This window comes from Homalodisca vitripennis, chromosome 8 (genome assembly GCF_021130785.1).
Source record: "Homalodisca vitripennis isolate AUS2020 chromosome 8, UT_GWSS_2.1, whole genome shotgun sequence".
NCBI classification, from domain to species: Eukaryota; Metazoa; Arthropoda; class Insecta; order Hemiptera; family Cicadellidae; genus Homalodisca; species Homalodisca vitripennis.
The window spans coordinates 72969396-72993047 of record NC_060214.1 but is presented as its reverse complement, the minus strand read 5'-3'; the positions used below and the strand labels follow the sequence as shown (position 1 = coordinate 72993047).

Below are 23652 nucleotides of genomic sequence, written 5' to 3'. Positions count from 1 at the left end.
ATTGAATATTTATTTTTCCAGGGAGACATATATGTTGGTGTACTGTCTTTGAAGCTATATGTGTTTTTTTATTTGTTTTAAAAATTGGTTGAGTTCCTTGTATATTTCTATGTTATGAAGTTTTAATATATCAATCAAATTCATATTATGTGATCTAAGTAGATTATTTAATATCTTAAAGTGCAGGTCTCTCGCAAACTCGTAGGCTGGGCATCGTAGAATAACGTGGTCAAGGGATTCTCGTTCAGCGAGGGTACAACTTAAACAAAGTGGTGTGAAATATTGTTTGATGTCAAACAACTTTGTATTGACCCGAGCATGTCCAAATCTCATTCTAATTACATTGACTATCTCCCACCTTTTGAAGTTTGTCATGATGAACCAAGGGCTATGGCCTGTCGTACTTTCTATTTCTTTGTACCATGCCGCTTTTGGTGTACGTTGGCATACCTGCTTATATGCTACTGCATACTGCCTTTGTTGATAGGCTTTGAAGTCAGATGTTGGGATGTAAATATTGAACAATTTTGTGCCGTCTGCTATGGCTTGTTTTGCTAGGTTATCTATATATTCGTTATGATAAATACCTACGTGTGCTGGAACCCAGTGAAAAGTGACGTTCTTGCCACTGTCTATTACAGGGCTGCCCAACCTACGGCCCGCGGGCCGAATCCGGCCCGCGAGTCAGTTTTATGTGGCCCGCCTTGTTGCCAAAACAACCAAATTTGTTTACAAGCATTTGAAATATTAAATAAATACAAATTTTGAGAACCAAGCAGTCCAGCCGATTTCACGTAGAACGAGCCGTATTCATTTTTTGGAGTATGAGTGTTGAAAGAAGTAAAGTAGTTGCAGACAGATTTCACTGACTACGGTGGTGGCTGCCGGCTGGCGAATAGAGCGCGCGTAAAGCACGGCACAGCGCACGGTGCGGCGACGTAACCCCTACCCAACTCAAGGTCACCACTCGCCACGTAATTTGTATGTCCTAGTATCCTAGTAGGATTAATTTAAATCAATGTATTCAATTTATTGGTGACTTTTTTATTGTTCCCTCAAAATTAGAGCAAACATCCAAAAGTCTGGGTTTATATTTATTTCTACTAAAAGAACCTAAAAACATAATATATTATAAACCTTTACCTAACAACTAATAAATAATAAGAAATTACAATAATCAGGAAACAAGGGCCAAATAACCTTAAAACTCATATTTTGCACAAGATTTGTGGAACAAACCCCGGGCAATACGTTTTGTTTGGTGTTCCAAATCCCCTGGGATGTTGGCCCGCCTGTCCATAAAGGCTTTTTCAATGTGGCCCTTGAGTAAAAACGGTTGGGCACCCCTGGTCTATTACATTATGGATGATACTCACCGGAATACCTTCCCCTTTGGAGTAGTTGTATACGTTACTCAGTGCTGTTATGGCTGCTTGTGAATCGGAGAATATTATGATGTCTTTTTGTCTGATGGTGGCGAGTGTGAAGGTTGCTTGCAATATGGCTATAAGCTCAGCTGAGTAGCTGGATATTCCTTCTTGCAGGGAGAACTTACCTCTGATATCCAATTCTGGAATGTAGAACGCTGCACCAGCACCATTCTCGGTTTTTGATCCATCTGTATATATTTTTAGCGATTGTTTGTATATTTTCTCTGAGGTTACTTCGAGAAAACGTTGTTTTACAATAGTGTTGTTGCTTACCTTTTTTGGATATTCGAGTGTGAAGACAAATTTTATTTCATTGTCCATTGTTAATATAGGTTGTTTAAAGTCCCAGAACGTTTTACAGCTTTCTTTAAGTGATAAGTTTGGGTCAAAAGAATTGATTTTTGTAAGGGAGTGTAAATACAATGGTTTAGTCTTCCTTCTCCAATATGGTCTACATTCAGTTAGCATGTTGAGAAACATGAGACTTCTGTATGCAGGATGACATTGTTCTGATAATATTTTATAAACTAACTTATCTGTAAGTATTGATCTTCTGATATTTAATGGTAGTATGTTAGCTTCAGTTTGTAGAGCAATGATTGGAGTGGTCTTGAATGCCCCTAATGATATTCTTAAAGCTTGGTTTTGTATTGCATCTAGTTTCTTCAATTCTTTGTTACAGACATGACCAAACAAAAATGATCCATAGTCTAACTTACTTCTTATCAAACTTTTATAAATATTCACTGCAAACTCTGGTGTTGCGCCCTTTGAACCACATACAATGGATTTTATAATTCCTATATAATATCTTTCTGGCATTTTAAGGAAGTATTGTTGATGTGATTCTTAAAGTTTAACTTATTATCTATAAGTATACCTAAGAGCTTAATGCAATTTACAGTAGGAATCACTTGGTCATTAATTATTAACTGTCTTTCGACGTTAGTGTTTTGCTTGCGTGAGAATATAATTACCTTGCTTTTAGTAGCGTTAAACTCCAAGTGAAGTTGGTTGAAGTTCCTTTGGATTCTGCTTAGTGCGTTTTGAACATTTGATCGTACTGTGTCTACAAGTTTTCCAGATGAATAAATCATTATATCATCTGCAAATTGAAGTGATTTTACAAGGTTTGGTATATGAACATTTATTTGCGCTATATATAGTGCAAACAATAAAGGACTGAGCACACTGCCTTGGGGTAATCCTCTATTAGTATATCTAGTTATGATAAACTTAGGACTAATGAGAGTCATTTGTCTGTTTATGAGCCATGAGTTAATATAAGTCACAAACTTTGATGGAATGTTGTAGTACTTCAACTTGTTTATCAACTCTGGTATAAAAACTGTATCATATGCATTGGATAAGTCTAGTGAGGTTGCAATAGTTGTTTCATTGAAGGTTAGTGAAGTTTGAATATCTGATACAAAATTTATCAAGTAATCATTGCATCCTATTTTTTTTCTGAACCCATATTGAGTACTAGGTAAGATGTTTGACTTTTCAATGTACCATTCCAATCTATTTTTAATCATAGTATTGAGCAGTTTTAAAACACATGGTATTAATGCTATAGGCCTATATGAAGTTTCCAATTGTTTGTCTTTATCTTTTTTGAGAAGTGCTATAATTTTAAATTTGTTTCCACTTACTTGGTAGATCAGTGATTCCATTCCAAATATTGTTGAATATTGTCAGTATGTATAGTCGTGCATTATTTGGTAGGTGGCGTAACATACTGTAGGATATTTCGTCCAAACCTGGTGCAGTATCTTTCCTTTTCGATTCTATTGCTACATTCAATTCCTTAATACTAAAACTATTTTCTATTTTTTCAGAGTTTTCGGAAGAGTTATTGCTAGTAAGTTATAAAGGCCTATGTATAGAATACAAACAAAACTATAATTTAACTACTATTCAAGTATTAACGATCGATGATGGTAGTATTTATTTTGTTTAATACATACGGTGAAAATATTTTAGACTAGAATAACCATTGAGGTAAGCCTCCATGGGTTATTCTAGGAAAAGTATCCTTTTTGGTTATATTTGTCTGTAAATAAGCCAGTAAAGGTAATAGATAAGGAACTTTGTTGGGATGCCTAGGTTAGATATTCTGTACATTACTGATGTATAGGAACATTAGAAGTTAACATGGTAAGCGTTTAATCAAATTCTGTTATGACCCTATTTCAGATGCAAATATCATTGTTGTTTCATTCTTAATAAAATAACATAAAAATTGTATAGGGCCTAAAGACCATTGCTCTTCACATTTTGAGGTATCAGTTGATTTGCAAATTATAATTTCAACATTAATTCATTCTAAACACAGCTGTATATTGTTTTATTTGGTTGCAAATTACTAAGCTATGGATTTTGCAATCTAGAGGTAGCAGTCAGTATTGCTTTAGTGGCAGGGCGATTTTCACCTGTGTGTAGAGATTCATGGAGGTAGGGTACGATAAGCGGACCCGGTTTTTTATATCGAAATTGGCAAATGATATTACTTAATCAAATCGATACTAATTAATTATTTTGAACAATTAACTTAAATCATCATTATCAACAGCTGTAAACACTATCAAATAATACAAGTAAGGTAATATTATTTCAATTTTACATAAGTAACATTTGATTATTAAAAATGACAGTAAGTTTAAGAAAACTACACGACATTGCTTTGAAAGATGGTAAGACATGTTTTTCGTGGCTTCAACATGAAGGACTCATACCGAAAAACCCATTACGTGAAATTTGTGGGAAAGAAACAAATGTAACTTTGAGAGGAGCAAATATGGTCGTCTTCAGTTTTCCTGATTTCGGTCATAATAATTTGTTTGATCACTGTAAATATTAAATTCAAATTTTAATTTAAAACGTGTTTGTTATTGCAGACTATAGATACTTTTACTTACATTGATTGATAGTCTAGGATTTGAGATGCGAATATTAGGTATCGATGATTACATTCTTCGATATAAAAAATCGGGTCCGCTTATCGTACCTTACCCATTCATGGACTAAATTGTTTTTAAATTGCACATAACTTAGGGTGCATGCTGCCTCTGTAAATACTCTATGGACTTGAGTTCTTCCTAGTATTATTACACTTGGGTAGAGTGCAATAAGCGGACCTGGTTTTTTTATATCAATAATGAAAACAATAGGCTATTACTCAATTATAACTATCAATGTAACTAACCGATACTGATTTTGAATGATAACTAACTTGTATAAACACTTTTTCTTATAATAAATGTATTATCTTTTGAAAACAATAACAGGCAGTCGAAAGCTTGTGTAGACCGTGAAACGAAGTTTAAAAAGTGGCATATCAGCTGATCTACATGCAGATCATCTCTGTATTTGTACAGAAGAGAAGTACGGTTTTCTAGAGAAGATGCTTTCAATAACTTCTTAAAAGTGGTTAATCATTGCTACCAAGGAGAAAACATATAAATAGTTAGCATATATGTGTTTTCTCTTATACATGTTTCTTATATGGTTACCATTTCGTTATTACTTATGACTTTTCCTATTTCCAGTTCTAATTGCTTCTTTGATCGTAATAGCTCCTTTATTCTTTATGAGATTGTCACTAAGTATATTACATTAGTTATTTTAATTTCAATTATGAGTATTATTATAAATATAGATATGTTAATAGACTCGTATTTGATATATGAGTATTAAGTATCGACGATTACACTAATCGATATAAAAACAGGATCCGCTTATTGTACTCTACCCTTACACTTTTCTTTTATTGGTAACTATGGGGTTAATGGCCAACCCGGCAAATCACGAGTTTCACTATGTTAAAGTATTCTGCTCGTCCTCCTGAAAACCGCTAAAAACAAAGCACAACATCTTTATATTCGAATATATAAACTCAGAAAAATTTATATTCAGTAATGATGATCAGTAACGGAGTAGCTAAAAATAATTACTTCAAATGAGATGGGCAAGATAAAAATCATCATGTACCAGTAGTGGACACAAGTACATAACTATAATAACTAAATGTTATTATAGTTACATTATATTTTGTTTTGTTTTTTATATTCTGTAAATACACATAGCCTAGATAGTTTTTTCATAATTAGATTATTACGCTTTTAGATGTAAAAACAGCTAAACTATACTGTAATTTAAAATATCTGTAAAGTCATTTGGTTCAACATTTTGTTTTTCGTAGCTTAGATAATCATGAACATTATCATCATTCAAGGAAGGAAGGAGGGGATCATTCATTTGATCATTGAGGATGATTCAATTGTGGTGGCCACTTATTATACTGTTGCCGCTGAAAACTTCATTGATTTGGGTTAAAATCCTCCCTCCCTGTGATTTCAGTGTAGTGTTGTTACTTTATGCATCCAAAGATTGAGCAACGGGTTACATCAGTAGGAACTAATACAATGTTGACTCACTGTCAGAATTAGATCACGTGACATTCCACCCATATGTAGAACAAGGAAATATTATTTTACACGAGATAAATAATTCCACTTTTAATGTTATATAACGCTATATTGTTATTATTTCCACCACTTGAAACCTTATATTGTCTAGTTCATGAGGACGGTAGGTAAATAACGTGAAAGTTGTTTTTATCACTACAGTCGTTAATCAACATTTACCCATCTAGATTACTAGTTAGTATCTATAAAACCTTAGTACACAGCTCCAAAATGGCCTAATTCTATTTATAGTTTCAGCCTATATAAAGGGCTTAAAATACTATTAAAAGAGACATGACTTATTATGAGATGTTTTAAAGGTATTTACTACTTATAGCTTTTGTATAGTATGTTTATCTATGTCAGCAAATATAACACTGGCAGGTTAAAAACAATTACCATGTTTCCCACTCAACTGTGAAATAATGATTAAGCGTAAATCTTGTTAACTATGAACAAATCTTTATTATACCATAGATTTCAATTATAAACCATGAAGATCTCATGCCGGTTTTTTACAATTTACAAATACATAATGAACATGTGTTGTCACTTTTTGTGACACTCTTGTTGTCACCGCCACTTTTTGTATTTTTACCTGTAATGTAATATACTGTAATTTGCCTACTTATCTCATGATGTTTGGTAAACAATTTTATTTTTCATCTTTACTTATTTAAGCATTCTATGTTTTGCTTATTAATATTTTAAGCTTTCATTACCAATGAAAATATTAATATTGAATGACAGTTTATATAATGGTCAACAATTAAGGAGTGCACTGAAGAGCTAGGTCTTCACCTCACACACACACAAACTCTGAACTTGGTTATCTACTGGTTTCTGTCCCTACTCCTGGATTAAAAGTTTAAATATCGGGGTTTAAAAACAACTACAAACTAACTAGTAGAGTTACACAAATAGAAATAACATTAAAAATCAACTTGTTTATTTCTGTGTTTAGACCGGATGCACTCAGCTGGTCTAGGGTACAAGCGATCCAGAGAAACTTTACTGGACACACAGCACACCAATGAGACAGCAGGAATTGCGGTGGAGACGTATTTTACACAGAATATAAGACAAGTTACATGTTAGGAGGTAAAATTATTTTCTTATTAATGAATTCATATTAATGATATAATTGTGAAGATTTTTGAATGTGTGATACTCAATCATAAAAACCCTAGTGGATAAATTTACTCAAAATTTGGCATGTACATTTCCTATATGTAAGAATAGAATATATGCAGCGTACTTTTATAATTTAGGAGCTGAATTGTCCCTAAAGCTTACCTTTATATATTTTTTATACCGGTAATTTTAAAATTATATTAGTACAACTTATAAACACTTTTATAACATTATTTTTAACTTTAAATTACTTATGTCAAACATTTGTCATTGGACTACTTAAAGTGTTGTTAATCTGACTGCCATATATTGTTTTTTTCATGTTCAAAAATACAGTAGTTTTTGTATGAATGTGTATCGTGATTAGTATCATAGCAATCTCTAATTGATAAAAGAATTGGTTATAAGCCTTATTTATGGAATAATAAAATATAGGCAGAGCTGTCTATTAAAAACTACAAAAATAAGGGTTTACAAAAAAATTCACAATCAACACATTTTTATTTGGAAAAAAAATATGATAAATAAACTAGTTACAACTGCTAAAGTGTGAAATTAAAAAGTTGTTCATTGTTTTATTGCCTCGGTGGATAAATAAAAATTTGAGTTTTTAGTTCTGAGTCAAACATTTTTCAGTTCTTGTCACACTCCATACAGCACATTGCTTGCTGTTGTCCACAAATTGCGTGGTGGTTGCAGTGAACACAATAGCTTGTAGTCATTCTTCTAATGGCAGCTGGACAGTAAAAATACATCTTCCTAGCTCCTGCTTGCCTTGGAGCATCCGGGGTAGTTGGGATTCCAAGTACTTCCTTTTTAGTGGTTTGTTGCCCAATCGAATGTTGTTCATTCAGTAGATCACAAATGAATTTACAAAGGCAGTATTCAGCATATCAAAGAATACATACAGAGGCTAACGTCTTGTTTTTCTGCTACACAACATGTTTCTTGTCATCTTGTCTAGCATATCCACAGCTCTTTTTGTTGGAATTATTTCTGGTTTCTTAGTGTCTTTATTCAATGCCATTCCACGGTTCATAGTTAATAAAAGAGTTACAACTTAGTTTTTGTAAAAAGACAATTGTTTTCTCTCTATCAAAAATAAACAGTGATGACAGGATTGTTTTTTATTTGCTAGTTCGTTTGGAACGGCTTTCCTGTTTACAAGAATCGTACCCACAGTTGTTACCTTGTACAGTTTACTCAATTGTTCTACTACCAGCTTTATGTCTTTAAACCAATTGTCTGTAGTTTACACTTTGGTTTGGCCCATGGGTACTAATGGTCACCCTTTTTACAAAATAATCTGCAACGGTTTGTCCACTTGTTGGTGTTTTCTTCCCCACATATGGTTCTCCGTCAATCATATAGTAGGTTGATGTATTTCAGCAAAGCACAATCTTTACATCATACTTTGCAGGTGTGTTGGATATGTACATCCTGAAAGGGCAATTGCCTGTAAAGGCCAGTTGCTTGTCAACTGTGACATAGTTTTCTGGCTTATAATCTGATTGACAGTCTTTGTGAAAGCTTTGCATAGAAAAGAAGAGAAAGTCAAATAAATTCAAACCGATCACTTCTTATAACACAATTATTGCAAGATCCACTCCACTCAATGTCGAACATCTCCCTTACAGCAAGATGATTGTCCTTTTTCCATAGGGAATTGAGTGGCAATTCAAGGAAAGCTTTCAGCTCTTGAAGATGTAATGGTTCAACGTTATTTACAGATTTATTTGTATAGTATAGTAATTTATCAGCCGTACTATTTTTGTATTACTTTTTACAACAATGGCTTCTTCAAACGTGCAGGAAGATAGATAATAGCCAAGTGATTCTTGTGCAGCTCCCACGACATCTTATGTTAAAACCACTGTGTTTCTTCTTAAGGTGCACGTATTAACATAACCAGAATTTGTGTTCCATATATGGTTGTTTTAAACTCAAATGAAACGAGATTGTGGGATGGAGATATGTGGATCAGGTGCAGAGCCAAGTCTAGAACTATCAGGATCAGCGTTATTAAGTGGAGGGTCTGTGTTAGATGGAGGCGCAACATTAGGTTGAGGGTTGGTAATAGGTGAAGGGACAGAATTAGGTGGAGCTTAGGCATTAAGTGGAGGGTCATTTACTTGTGATGCACTCCGGTGTTTATTTCTTCATTGTCAAACTTCATCATCACTGTCTGATGATTCACTTACATCTCCTAGGCAATAAGTCTGATCTGCATCAGTGTCGTCTGCTTCAGTTTTCATTCGTCAGAAATGCTTATATTGAAAACGGCACGCCATCACATGACAAGGTGTATTTAATCTAGGGTTAATCAACCAACAACATTGTAAATAATTCGTAGAATAATAATGATAATAGTAGTTCAATAAAAATTAAAGGTTTACAACACATCCCTCTTCGAATTTTAGTTCATTTTAAAATAGTTTTTATGTAATAAAAATCACAAACTTATAAAGTTTGTAATCACTCTCTTACTTGTTGTAAAAACTGTCTCTTGCACTCTTGGTAAATATTTTTTAAATTTTGTTTTTATTCAACATACATAATCTTCTCATTTCCAATTATTATCAAATTCTTTATAAAATGGTATCTTGTACTAATGTGTTTAGTAATATTACTATTTTCAAGAGACTCTATCATGTCTATTGTACCTTTATTGTCTTATGTATAAGATACTTATGATCTATTCATTAAAATCGTTGCAAAGTCATTTTATATTCATTAAATCAAATATACTTAATGCAGCAGAACATACTCATCTTCGGCTGTTGACAATAACACACATGCTTGTTTTCTTAAAAACCATGATATTCCATTTTCACAATAAAAACTGACAGAGCCACTAATACTTTTCTTGTCAAGTTTATATGAAGCCCAGTCTGCAACAGAATGTGTCTCAATTAATTTTCTTTCATTTTCTTATTTGTAAGAGTCCCATTTCTTGAGTTGATTTAAAATATATTAATATTCTTTGGCTTCTTTCTGAGCACTTTTTTTGTTTATGAAGAAATTGGCTAGATATCTTATAAGTTGTATGATATAATTTGTATCTGGTCTCTAAATAGTACTTAGAAGCATCAAGCTTCCGATTAGTTCTCGATAAGGTACATCAATACCTTCTTCATCTAAGTTCACTTGAAATCCTTTAATAATAGGAGTTAATGTTCTATTACATTCTTTCATATTAAATTTTCTAGCATTTTATTAATTTACCTTTTGTGAGTTATCTTCATTTACCTTTATCTCTTTTTATTTCCATTCCAAGAAACTTATTCACTTAGGTATTTAGCTTTAAATTTAATCACCACTTTAAGGTTAAGCGGTAGAGAGGACTTTATAGTCCTAACTTCGCCTCTAATAAATTCATTTCATTTCATTTCACTTTAGTTATTCCCTCTTCTACAGTTAGCAAAATGTCATCAACAAATAAAACAGGCCAAACATTTTTCCAATATATAAACAGAATTCATTAGAAAACATTTTAAAATTATTTTCTACACTGGATGAATCAAATATTGTGTTTCTACATCTATCGGACTTCCTCTTAACCCCTTATAATCCTCTATTCATTCTGAGAACTTTATTGTGAACTTCATTTCAATCTTTGATTCCTTTGAGCATTTCCATGTGTACCTCATAGACTAACTCACTGTTCAGAAAAGGAGTGGTTTTATACTCCAATCAATTGACCCCTGGGGTCTGCGATACAGGATCATAATGCGAAAGCTCGTATCTTTTTCGCCCAGCCCAATAATGGATAGTGAAAGTATAGAGTACATCGTCAACACTCTTTATCAAACTCATCCTATGAGAGATTTGGAGGTGCATTGGGTGCCAGTTCTGGGTGTGCCACTGTTTACAGAAGAAGAATTAAAGAAAGCTGCATGAACACTTCCAAACAAGAAGTCTCCCAAGGCCAGATGGTATAACTGGTGAAGATACAAAGGTGGCTGTGGAAGTGTGCCCAGAAGTGTTCCTGAGAATGTACAGTCGTCGCTTGGAGTGGGGCGTTTTCCCAAAAATCTGGAAAAGACAGCATTTAGTCTTGGTCAGCAAAGGTCTTAGGTCTTAGGTCCTAGCTCTCACTAATGTAAAAATTACATGTCTAAAATTAAATTTTTAAAACGTTATATTACGAAAGGACAGTCAGTCAGAAAACACGATAAACTCAGTAAAAAATTACTAAAACAGCCATTTAACACTAAACTTAGACAAAATATTCGGCTTATCGTAATGGACCTTATTCCTCCTAAAGATTGCAAAACAGACATACTACGGGGATGAATTAAAAAGTTTTGATAATAACTCAATACGTTTTTTGTAACTAATATATTAACTAAATATCAGGGGAAATTAAAAAATAAACCAATTCCAATCAATCAGAGTGATCTAAATACAGAAAAAATATTGGCATTGAAACTCATAAAATATGCTGATAATGAATTTAGTGTTTTTTGCAAATGTTGGAGAAGACCTAACATGAAAAATAGAAGGTTAATAACTTAAATAAAATTCCAATATAATCACAAGGAATATATGCCCAATACTAACTTAGTATTACACACTATCACTAAATCAGAGATATATAGCTGTCAGAAAATTGTAGGGTTATAAGGACCTCAGGAGGATTCATAATCAAGGGTAATTTGTTTCGAGATTCTTTTTGACAATGAAAGGATTGTGAAAGAAATAGTATTTTTAGACATTTGTCATTGTTCACTAAATTTTTGTCTCACTGGTAAATGTCCAAAAAAATTCTGTTTCCTTCATAGCCCTATGAGTGTGTTTAAAAACAGGTCACGACTCGGCTGGTGGATACTGGAAGAAAAGTTGTTCAAGCTGGCTATTGCATAAATCCACAGATAATCTAGCACTCTTGCCTTTTCTGTTAATAGCACTTCCTGAACATTTAGCAATTTTCCCTTTTGTGTCCATCCTGTGTAGGATGACCTTCATTTTTAGCCAAAACACTTACTTCTCTTCAACTTCCATCATTTCACAAGTAACATAATTAATACTCATTGATTAGTCATAGTGCTTTCTCTTTTTAAATTTTCCCCTTGTTTATCTATTTGTGTTTTCTAGCTTTATTGATTGCTGTACAGGAATTAATTAAATCAACATTTCAATACAAGTATAAAAGTGACTTGTTCTTACACACTGGCTTTATGCCTATGTGGGCACGTATTCCCTACAATATTACATCTTGAAAATAGTGATGTTCATTGGTAATGATTGTACTCGTAATATATACAACTAAACCAAGCTTATTAAAGTTTTTATAAACCAGCATATTTTTTATTATTGCTGCCACTATGTTGCATATGGCTCTTGTATGAGTAATGTGAAAATAAACCTTTTGTGATTTCCTTCCAAATCCTCATGGTAATTTTTTCATCAAGAATGCCTTGGCTAAGCTGTTTGTGTAAATGTATTACTTTACATCAACGAGTCACTTTTGTAACTCTATCTAGTTTATAACTTAATTCTTTCAAGTCCTGTTTAATTTTAATTTATTTATTATATCATACCAAAGATCATCTTATTTGGTTTTAAACAACTCACAAATCTGCAATGTGAATACACAGTACACCAACAAAAGGCAACGTATTCACTTCCTTAAGTAGTCAACATATTTTTTAATATACAAAAACACAGTTTTATAAAGTAAAAAACACCATATATAAATCCCTGTTTTTGTTTTCCTGTTGATAACTGGTGTTAGTGGTGGTTTAAAATAAATGCATTGGTACAAACCTTACTCTCTAACAATTGACATTCCTGCTAACTTTCAACTTGCTAACATGTATAAAACTATTATATTGCAATAATTTTTCTCATATGTAATTTCTTTTGTTTTCAGATAGATTTACTGTAATAAGGAAGCCAAACAAATATTTAAAAACAGTTTGGAAATTACAGACTTATTAATCTACACACATGAGAAATGGTGCAAGTGTTCAAAGCAATGTTACTGCCAAAAGTTACGGTGATGGGGGTTAATAACACATGTTAACCCACAGGTGTAAAATGTTCTATTACTTTGTACAGGTGTGTGTACTAAAACTGGACTTTTGAGAACAAACAACAAGAATAAGAATTTTATTCTGCCAGAAAATATTCCACACGAATACATTGGCACGTCAATACAATGTTACAATTTTTGTAATACAACATTCTAAAAGTCTTGCTTCGTCCACACTATTGAGATGTACTCTTCCACTGAATAGAATGCTCTTTTACATAGAAAATAATTTAGTTTAGCTTTAAATTCCATATCACTTAGCATCCTTATATCTAATGGTTACGTACTGTATAGTCTAATAGCCAACACACATAGGTGAGAAACAGTGCTATTTTTCTAACTACACATGTAACATGATTTTTGTTCCCTGTGTAGACGTATTTATTACAAGTGAGGATATGTGAATTTTAATAACATGAAAACCCTCTGGCCAGGAAATTCTGTTCTCTGTGAAGTTATGTATGCACTAAAAGTTTGTTTTTAAGAATAAAATTAAGTGCACTGTAAGAGGCATTTTGATGTCATTTGATGGTTTATGTATGTGAAGAACCACTTGATTATTCTCTGTAAAGCTTTATATGTAACCATTAAAATATGTCAACTCATACAGATGAAAGCCCTTTTAAATGTTCCCTGTGCAGCTATGCAGGCACCCAAAGTGTGTATTTGAAAAGGCATATGTTGACTCACACAGATGAGAAACCGTTTAAGTGTTCCCTGTGCAGCTTTAAATGTACTAGAAGTGGAAATTTACGAAGTCATATACTAAAACACATGGGTGAAAAACCATTTAAGTGTTCCTTGTGCAGCTATGCAGGCACTCAACGTTCGTGTTTAAGAAGGCATATGTTGACTCACGTAGATAATAAACCATTTAACTGTTCCATGTGTAGCTATAAGTGTATTAGAAGTGAGAATTTAAAAAATCATATGTTAAATCACACAGATGAAAAACCATTTAAGTGTTCCCTGTGCAGTTACGCAAGCACGCAAAAAAATAATTTAAAAACTCATATGTTAACCCATACAGGTGAGAAACCATTTAAGTGTTCCCTGTGCAGTTATGCAAGCAGGCTAAAAGAGAATTTAAAAACTCATATGTTAACTCACACAGTTGAGAAACCATATAAGTGTTCATTTTGCAGCTATGAGTGTTCTACAAGTATGCGTTTAAGAGGTCATATGTTAACTCACACAGGTGAAAAACCATATCAGTGTACCGTGTGCAGCTATAAGTGTATTAAAAGTGAGAGTTTAAAAATTCATATGTTTATTCACACAGGTGAAAAACCATATCAGTGTACCGTGTGCAGCTATAAGTGTACTAAAAGTGGGAGTTTAAAAATTCATATGTTAAATCACATGGGTGAAAAACCTTATAAGTGTTCCCTGTGTGATTATAAGTGTACTGTAAGTGGTTATTTAAAAACTCATATGTTTATTCACACAGGTGAAAAACCTTATAAGTGTTCCCTGTGCACTTTTAAGTGTAATAGAATTGATAATTTAAAAACTCATATGTTTATTCACACAGGTGAAAAACCTTATAAGTGTTCCCTGTGCACTTTTAAGTGTACTAGAAGTGGGGGTTTAAAAAGCCATTATGTTAAATCACATGGATAAAAAGCATTACATATGAAAAACGTTTCAAAACACGTTTTCTCACATGTAAGAAACCATGTGCAGCATTGCGTATTCAATGGGGATTAAGAAGTTGTATAGTAATTCGCACAGGAGAAAAATACTTTAATGTTTCCTGTGGTGTTATGCTTCACCAAAAATTTCCATTTAAGAGGCATGTGTTAACTTACACAAACAGTAACTTCAAAGGTACTTTTAACTTGCACGTAAAAAAAGGTAATACAACTAAAATACTCTGTTTCTTTTGGTTATTTTTGTAGGTTAATGAATTTTTATACTGTTAGTTTGGTTATAATAATAGGCTACATAATTTTTAATATTTTATATCTGGTGTCTATATATGTTTATTTTCTTACCTTATGAATAAATTTTAGCTCTATGTTGTATTGCGTGTCTAAGTTAATGATCTCATCTAAGTACCCTTATATTGTATGATAAAACACACTTTGTCTCTTGTTATGAATGTCTTATACAATTATGAAATATGTTTCCCTTTTGTGTTAATAAAAATAGATTATATGTATACTATCATATTATTATTCTATGTTTTATTGTTAGTTGTGATAATTTTAATATATTCCCATCAATGTCCATTTGTTTGTTGTTAAGTCTTAATAGATACGTACTTAAATGAGTAGTTTTATATTGGAGTCAATATATTTCATAGTTTAGTTTATAACCTAGATTTGCTTAAAAATATATTTGTATGGTATATTTTATATAGGCGTGTTTATATTTATTCTAGTTCAATCTCAATATATAATTTATAAATGAATTATACAAAGTAATTCATGGTGATGCATCTCATAGGGCTTTAATCTCATAAACTGGTATAAAAAATATGGTTGCCTGTAAAGTCGGTTTTACGGGCGAAGATTTTACGTGACAACGTCTTTTTCTCGGTAGAATATTTATTGATATGAATATTATTAAATTGCACAATAGGAACAAGGAATTGAATGAAAATAAGAATTGCACAAATTTTAACTATAGAAATATATTTTGTTTACTAAAACATTGTACATAATTTGAAATTAATTAAAATTTGTTATTGTAAATGGTAAAGTTGAATAAAACATTTACTAAAATTGGAATTTGAAATTCTTGCTAAACACAGTTAAATTCTAACTCCGCGCGTGGTGATTGGTCGGTTTAGTTCGTTTGTTTGGTCGCACTGTTATGACAGGTTAGAGGTTATAATTTGTTATTTTAAATGTTTGACTAGCAATACGCGCTGTTTCTTCTCAATCGACTGAATTACGATTGATTGCAGAGTGATTTAAACTAATAATTTACTTAACACTATCAACATTTGTCAATAGTATGACATAACCTATAAACTCAGTTTCTCAACTTTTGTGTCAATCTAACAATTAATCAATCAATCATAGTTTACGATAATGAAATATCAGTGTACAATTATTTACCTTTATTGTTGTAGTTGTTGTAAATGACGAATCTAAGCACTCCACATTTTCACGAATAAACATAGTTATCTGCTTTATCCCGTGCGGCGGACCCACATTTATCTGCTTTATCCCGTGCGGCGGACCCACTGGACGGGCATCGTAACGTTACCGGGCGTTACACTTTTTCATGAGTGACTCCGAGCCGCAACCTAATTTAAGACGTTGTCACGTCAATAATATCATGTAATTCATACATGTTCATAAAACCAACTAAATCTGGAAAAAAAATTTAAGGATATAAACTATTATCTCTCAAGTTAAGAGGTTTCGATAAGTTATTAATAAAAGTTACGTCATGTGTCCTCTTATGGCCAGTCTTGCATAACGAAGGTGAAAATACAACTGCAATCTTTGCATTGTAATTATAGTTGTTATAACATAATGATGATATATAGATATTGAAATTTCAAAATACTTTACAAATATTACTTTAACTTCCATTATATGATATTGACTACATAATATTTAATATGTATGATATTGACTACATATTTAATATGTACAGTTTAAATTGTACATATTAGTTATATAAGCTGGTTCTTGAATTTATGAAATGTAATAATTTCTTAAAATATGAACATTACAATTTATTGTTATTTTCAATTACATAACATTTATTGAGTATAATATGCTTGTGATCTATGACAGAAGAGCAGATCAAGCAGAGTACCTATGAAAAAAGTCTAGGATGACAATGGTTTAAGCTCTTAAATTCTGAAACTTGACCCTACAAACATAATTCTTAAATAATTAATTCCGTTTTTTAAGTACTTAAAATCATGGCAATTTCAGATACTACCGTATCCAAAGCAGTTAAGAAATATTCATTACTTTTTATTATTTATCATTTAAACATAAACACAAAAATGAAGAAAGCAAAGTTGTAACAAAAAAATCATTTCAAGAGGGTTTCCACTCCTATTTAAGCACCAGAAGTGGTGTTTTCGAGTATTATTCGATTTTTCCTTTTGTAGTAGGTAGTACAGTAACTTTTTCTTCAGTGCATTATTCAAAAGGATTTGTTGTATTGCTTGTAATTTTTTAACTATATCGTCGGTTGAATGTAAATGAATAATACTTCTCATGGTGGTTTATTGAAGAGACAACAAATGATCACACAAAGAGGTGTGCCGTATATTTGATGATTACTTTCCCCAGGCAGCCAATTTCTAACAAACGTAAGGAGAACTGTTCAAGGCTGTATGAAAACATGAAGTGTTTCCCATCGCATAAGATCAGAAAGTTCTAATGGGACAAATGAAGAAGATTCTTCTTTAAATCTATTGCAAATATTTACTAAGCACCTGAAGATTCTAAAAGAATCTATTTCAATCCTTGTAAAATTCATTTGTTGCTCAGCTCAACGAAGATGACTTTGATCTTTGTATAGAATTTCGTGAAATGGTGAATAAAATTCATTACAATATTTTGTTTTGAGACGAGAAATGACTCAAATTCACACTGAATGCCTGAGGCACATATCCACAAAAGGTCAGTGTCGGACTTGTGATACGTACCCAGTTGGTACGCCCTTTCATTATAGAAGGCAGTTTAAATACGACCATGCTAACATTCGCTCCTAATTGATATTATGCCAGTAGTTTTTAACATGTTTAAATAAATGCTTAAGTACATTTTTTAGAATGGACGATTCTGCATTACATGTAAAGAGTCACTAACTACCTTAAATCCATAATTGATTTGGTCCTGTGTGCATTTAGAAAGTTCAAATTTCTCTTTAAACCAAGAGATGAATGAATTAAGCCATATACAACAATTTCTACATTTTAACTGTTTGAAATATTAAATCAGCTTAATGTTTTAAAAGGTCAACATTTTGCGGTTGATTTGCGGCATTGTGTTTTCCTAATGGAGCCATTTAATTTAATGCACTACTTGTCATCTCATTTAAGATTTCCCCTTGACTCCTTGTGGGCCTCCACATAATATGACTAACTGTAAACTATAAACACTATATGGTGTGTGTAGTTTTCTTCTGAAAAACATTCACACACACACACACATATAGGCTTTATATATATATATATATATAAGTTTTATTTATCACTTTTCTTGTACATTTTATCTCAAATGTTGGTTTGATTGGAAATCCCTTACACAAAAGAATGAATAACCATCGGTCTTCTTCCGATAAGCAAGATGATAAATCAGTTTCTCAGCATGTATGTGTCACTTAAATTTGGACATACTCATGGATGTCCAAGAGCGGCACATCACTAACTGCAAATGTCGAGATTCTGGGGTTCAAGGGCAAGGGTAGTTCAATAGATCCAATCTACTGCGGTAGATGTCTGTTGGAGTTGGTGGGGTTTGGTCCCTAAGTGTCAGAGGTTCTTGCTAGCCTCAACAAGGGTGTGCCACCCCTTGCCAACTTTGACTGGGGAGGCTGGTCCAGAGCTGGCCTCCCTTTCTTCCGGGGAGGCATGACTGAGATTAGTGCCCTAGTTCTTTCTTATAGTTTCAATAGGAGGCGGCCCCTACCCGCTAAATTTACTCATCCTGAATATCCTGTCACTCCGGAAGCAGCGCTAAGGTCCTTGTAGGACTAATTGCAATTTATAAGCTTCTTGTCCTAAGAGAACAAAAAAGATAAACATACTGCCACTCGCTTGGTGTATAAATTAGTGCTTTTAATCTGAAGTATTCCCAAAAAGTAAAAAAGTTATCTGTCTATAAGAAGGATTCTAGAGCTTTATTTACATGGCTTCTCAATCTATGTGGTACTAATATTTCAAAATCCTGGAACACATCGTGAACGGTCATCTAAGTACGTTAAACCCTTAAATCTTACAAAATGTCGATGTTACTAGGGCCTTGAACACAGAACAATTATGTACTAAAAGATAATTTACTCTGAAAATTGTTACTTTGGCATAAACAAAATTTTTATTTGGCTCTATTAAGGTGGCACCTAAGTGAAAGTAGAAAGTGTTATTTGGTGGTAAGTCTGCTGCTCGCTCAGTCGAATTTTGAGTGGCGCATGTATTGTTACTTCGTTATTCTGGATAAGTATTAATGATCTTAGCTAACGGCAGTATTATGTTGTATACCAATTTTTGGCTTCTATTATGATTATTTCATTTCATTTTATTTTATTTTCATGCTATAAAACAGGAAATACACCCAATTACATTATAGCAGTACAAACAAATCAAAATGTTAAATAATTAAGTGGGTTGAGTCCAAGTCCCATATCCATTGTATCACTGGAATATTTATAATCAAAATAACTATAAATACATATTATTCTAAACGTTACATAGGCACTATTATAAATAAATAAACGATAAATAATACACATTCAGATAAATAACAAATACAGTATATGGTAATGACAATATCAGGAAATCAGTTTAATAAATTAATGGAATTTTAATTAATAATAAATCAACATTTCATAAATATAGCTTGAATTTAAGAAATTGTAAAAGGAAAAATATACTATGAAGGACTGGTATACAAAATTAATGAAATGCATTTGTCTTTAAAGATATTCAAACTGTCAAAGTGAACATCAATGTCGGATCCACCCAAAAGCATTGCGCTATAACCCCTCATCGTCCGCAACAGAGGAAAAGACGATCGCATCACTGTGCGTGAGTGAGATAAATTAAACAAAAATTTGTTTCTGCTGTTAAAGTTCGGTTCGCGATAGCTGAGGGTCCCCAAACAGTACGCGTCATCCACCCGACCCCGGACCAGGCCCCACAAATGTACTTGCTCCAAGACCCGCCTCCTCAGGCTCAGGCTCGTCAACCCAAACATCTCCAACAGCTCATTGTATGGAACTAAATACGTGTAAACATTAAAACACTTGAAATATAAATATCTCAAAAATTTCTTTTTCACTCTTTCAAACATATCATTATAAATTAAATGTGTAGGATTCCACACAATGGCGGCGCTTTCAAGTCTCGATCTAACCAAGGATGTGTACAACACCATAAAATACCCGATGTTTCTAAAATTCACACCTTGTCTAAAGCCCATCATTCTACTCGCAGCATTCACGCAAGTTTCTATATTATAAGTACTGAACTTTGCGATATTAAAATTCATTTTATTTTGGCTAGCCCATTTATACACATTATCCAGATCAGCTTGTAGTATTTCAGCGTCCCTTATTGAGGAAATGTAATAAAAAAAGTCGGCAAATAACAAAGACTTTACTGTTTTAACGTGGTCACACAAATCGTTAATCATAATTAAGAATAAACAAGGACCTAAATTTGACCCTTGAGGTACCCCAGATTGCACCAAGAAATTAGATGACAAATAACCCTTATAACATACAAACTGTTTTCGGTTTATTAAATAAGATTGAAAAAAATGTATTAAGTCACTTGACAATCCATAATGGTGGAGTTTTTTCAATAAAATCAAGTGGTCGACTGTGTCGAATGCCTTGGACAGATCAACATCAGTCTGGGTCAACGAGTCCAGCCCCAAGGAGACGTAATCCGTAAAATTTAATAGGTTTGTGTTAATTGAGCGTCCAGGCAAGAAACCATGTTGATTAGGAGATACGTATTTACTAAAAAAGTTAAATAAATATTTGTAAATAATGCTTTCAAATATTTTAGCAGGTGTTGACAAAACGGCTACAGGTCTATGATTTTGTATTTGGTATTCCTTCCCGCTTTTAAAAATAGGCGTTACTTTAGTCAATTTCCATTTTTCAGGAAATGTGCTTGATTTGAAACCTAAATTGTATAAAAAATTTAACGGTTTGATTAAAATATCTTCACAGCCTTTGAATATGTACTGAGGTAACAAATCAGGTCCTGAAGTAGTTTTAGATTTCAACTTTTTAATAGCCAATTTAACATCCTGGTCGGAGACCTGGTCCAAAATCAAACAATCGCCACCCGTCATGGAGGTTTCTTTCATTGCCATCTCCACCGTTGGTTCCACTTGGTAATCATTATATACCGAGCTAAAATAGTCTTTAAAACCATCAACAATCAAACTACTATTATTTAATTGAACACCATTATTTTCCATCACAAATAAAGTTTTATTGGCTGACTGTTTACTATCTCCAACAATATTATTTTCAGCTTCATGAATAAAGTTATCATAAGCAACTTGTATGTCGTTCTTAATTATTGACCTTAAATTTTTAAATCTAATATAGTACTCTTGATCATGAAATTTTTTATATTTTTTGTGAAATTTGTCTTTTAGTTTTAAATTTGAAATTATATTTTTAGTAAACCAGAAAGGGAACTTCGACAATTTAGACTTTTTACGAGGGCAAGTTTCATTAATAATCCCGTACACTTTATCATAAAAATATTCTAACGCATCGTTAACATCATTGTATACTATAGAGTTGAGACCAATCAATTTCTGCCAAACTACGGTATAACTGAAGGAAGTCCGTCCTGTGATAACAATAACCTGTTTGGTCAGGAGACCTTGACTTACACAATTGTTGAGTAGCGATAACAGACCTCACCTCTATCGCTGGATGATAAGGATCTTCAGCCACAAGCGGATCTAAACATCGAGTCACTTCGGTATTACTTATATTTGAAATGATCAAATTTAAAGTTTTATTTTGAAAATTAAAAACTCCATTCTTCAAACTTAAGCTCTGAGTATTTAAAAACACATTTAATTCTTTGCATAAGATATCTCCTTGTTGTAAATGATAATTAATTCCAAATATTTGCAAATTGAAATCTCCTACGATTAAAACATAAGAACTATTATTAATGAAATGATTAATTTGTAAACTTTCATAAAAAGCTTGATACGTTGTTAAAGAAGCTCTAGGCCGAATATAAACAACACATAGATATAACGATTTACCTGTAATGCTAGACAGTTTTAACCATATATTTTCACAGTTTGGTATGTTACACTACAGGTTATGAATTCTGTTGCACACAATATTGGAATTTACAGCTAATAAAACACCTCCTCCGCTATATAACCCAGTTGCACCCAAATCTCTGTCCTTTCTAAACACATTATATGTATCTGGGAACAATTCACTGGTATGAACATCAGATTGTAAATTAGTTTCTGTTAAAGCTAGGATATCGTGGTTACTGGCCATAATATTATTTAAAAATAAATTAATTTTCGATCTGAGGTCTCTTACGTTTTGATAATAAATATTCAAGTCGTGAGAATTACTCAATGCATATTATCATTGGAGCACTAATAATTCAAATATAATTATATAGCATAACATAAGTTAGTAATAACAAGTGTTTCAACAAATTATAAATAGATAAATATATGAATGCTCTATTGTAATAGATAAATAAACTCAGAATGACTAACAAAGTAATAGTTTGCATAAATAACTATAAATATACACACATACATACCCATACATAAATACATATACATAGTACATACATATACACATGCATACACACACATACTCGTATACGTACATGCATATTCTAAAACAGGTAAACAGACTATGATTAAATAGCAAATAGACTCTGAATAAATAACAATCAAGTTAAATAGTAAGATTTTAAATGTAATTCCTTAATATATCGATTATAAACTCTTAGCCTTATAAAATTCTGAATTTAGTTTGTGTACGGCAATCGTTAGTCTCGATGCAGTCGGAGTGTATATGTCAAATCAAATCAAATCAAAAAGTTCTTTATTCACACAATCAGAGAGAATGGTGTTGGCGTCAAAAAGTAAAAGCATATTACTAAAGTTATGTTTTTAAAGACTAGACTATAAACAAGAGTATGTGCTTAAGAAACTGTCCAGTTAATTTCTCCGTTCCAGGAATTCCTTTTCTGAATAAAACGGGTGGTCTTCAAGCCATTTTTGGAGTTGTTTTTTGAAGCCTCTTCCAGTAACTTGCTTAAGGTGATCAGGTAGCTTGTTGAAGTAGACTGCTCCTTTGTAAGTTGGCTTCTTCTCTGATAGACTGAGGTGGTGTGACGGGATTGAGAAGTTTGAGGCATTTGTGGTGTTATACTGGTGATAGTCTCCAAGTTTTTATTTGTTTGACGATACCACCAGTAGAATCACCTCACCAATATACAGTGCTGGTATTGTGAGTATTTTTTTGTTCTTGAAAGACATGTCGACAACTGTCTCTGTATCCTATGCCTGCTAGACTCCTCATTGCCTTTTTCTGCTGCAGAAATACTCTATCCATGTTTTGATTACTTGTTCCACCCCATGCTGCAAAGCCATATCTTACGTGGGCCTCGAAGAGTGAAAAATAAGCAGTTTTTGATGCAGGTGTTCCAGATATTTTTTAAATTCTTTTTATGACATAAATGCCTGATGCGAGTTTTTTACATAAAATGTCAATGTGGGCATCCAATTTAAGGTTCATGTCAAGGGTAATACCAAGGTATTTTGTGTTTTTATCCACTTTTACAGTGGGTAGGCCATCAATTTCCCTTTCCTCTTGTGCTGTATGTTATTTGTATTGTTTTATTTTCATTTAGAACAAG

General features: G+C 32.6%; 1 protein-coding gene across 9 annotated transcripts; it reads left to right on the top strand.

Annotated features, from left to right (window-relative positions):
* Window positions 1-2456: 2456 nt before the first annotated feature.
* LOC124367701 (gastrula zinc finger protein xLCGF3.1-like) lies at window positions 2457-15430 on the top strand. Of its 9 annotated transcripts, none has more exons than XM_046824770.1 (3): window positions 2457-2631; window positions 6864-7000; window positions 12909-15430. In XM_046824770.1, the coding sequence occupies exon 3, from the start codon at window positions 13665-13667 to the stop codon at window positions 14691-14693; it is 1029 nt and encodes a 342-aa protein (XP_046680726.1). In that variant the 5' UTR covers window positions 2457-2631; window positions 6864-7000; window positions 12909-13664; the 3' UTR covers window positions 14694-15430. The 9 variants fall into 9 exon arrangements, with proteins under 9 accessions (XP_046680726.1, XP_046680720.1, XP_046680721.1 ...); XM_046824764.1 differs by lacking the exon at window positions 2457-2631 and adding an exon at window positions 2664-2919; XM_046824765.1 differs by lacking the exon at window positions 2457-2631 and adding an exon at window positions 2665-2834.
* The last annotated feature ends 8222 nt before the right edge of the window (window positions 15431-23652 follow it).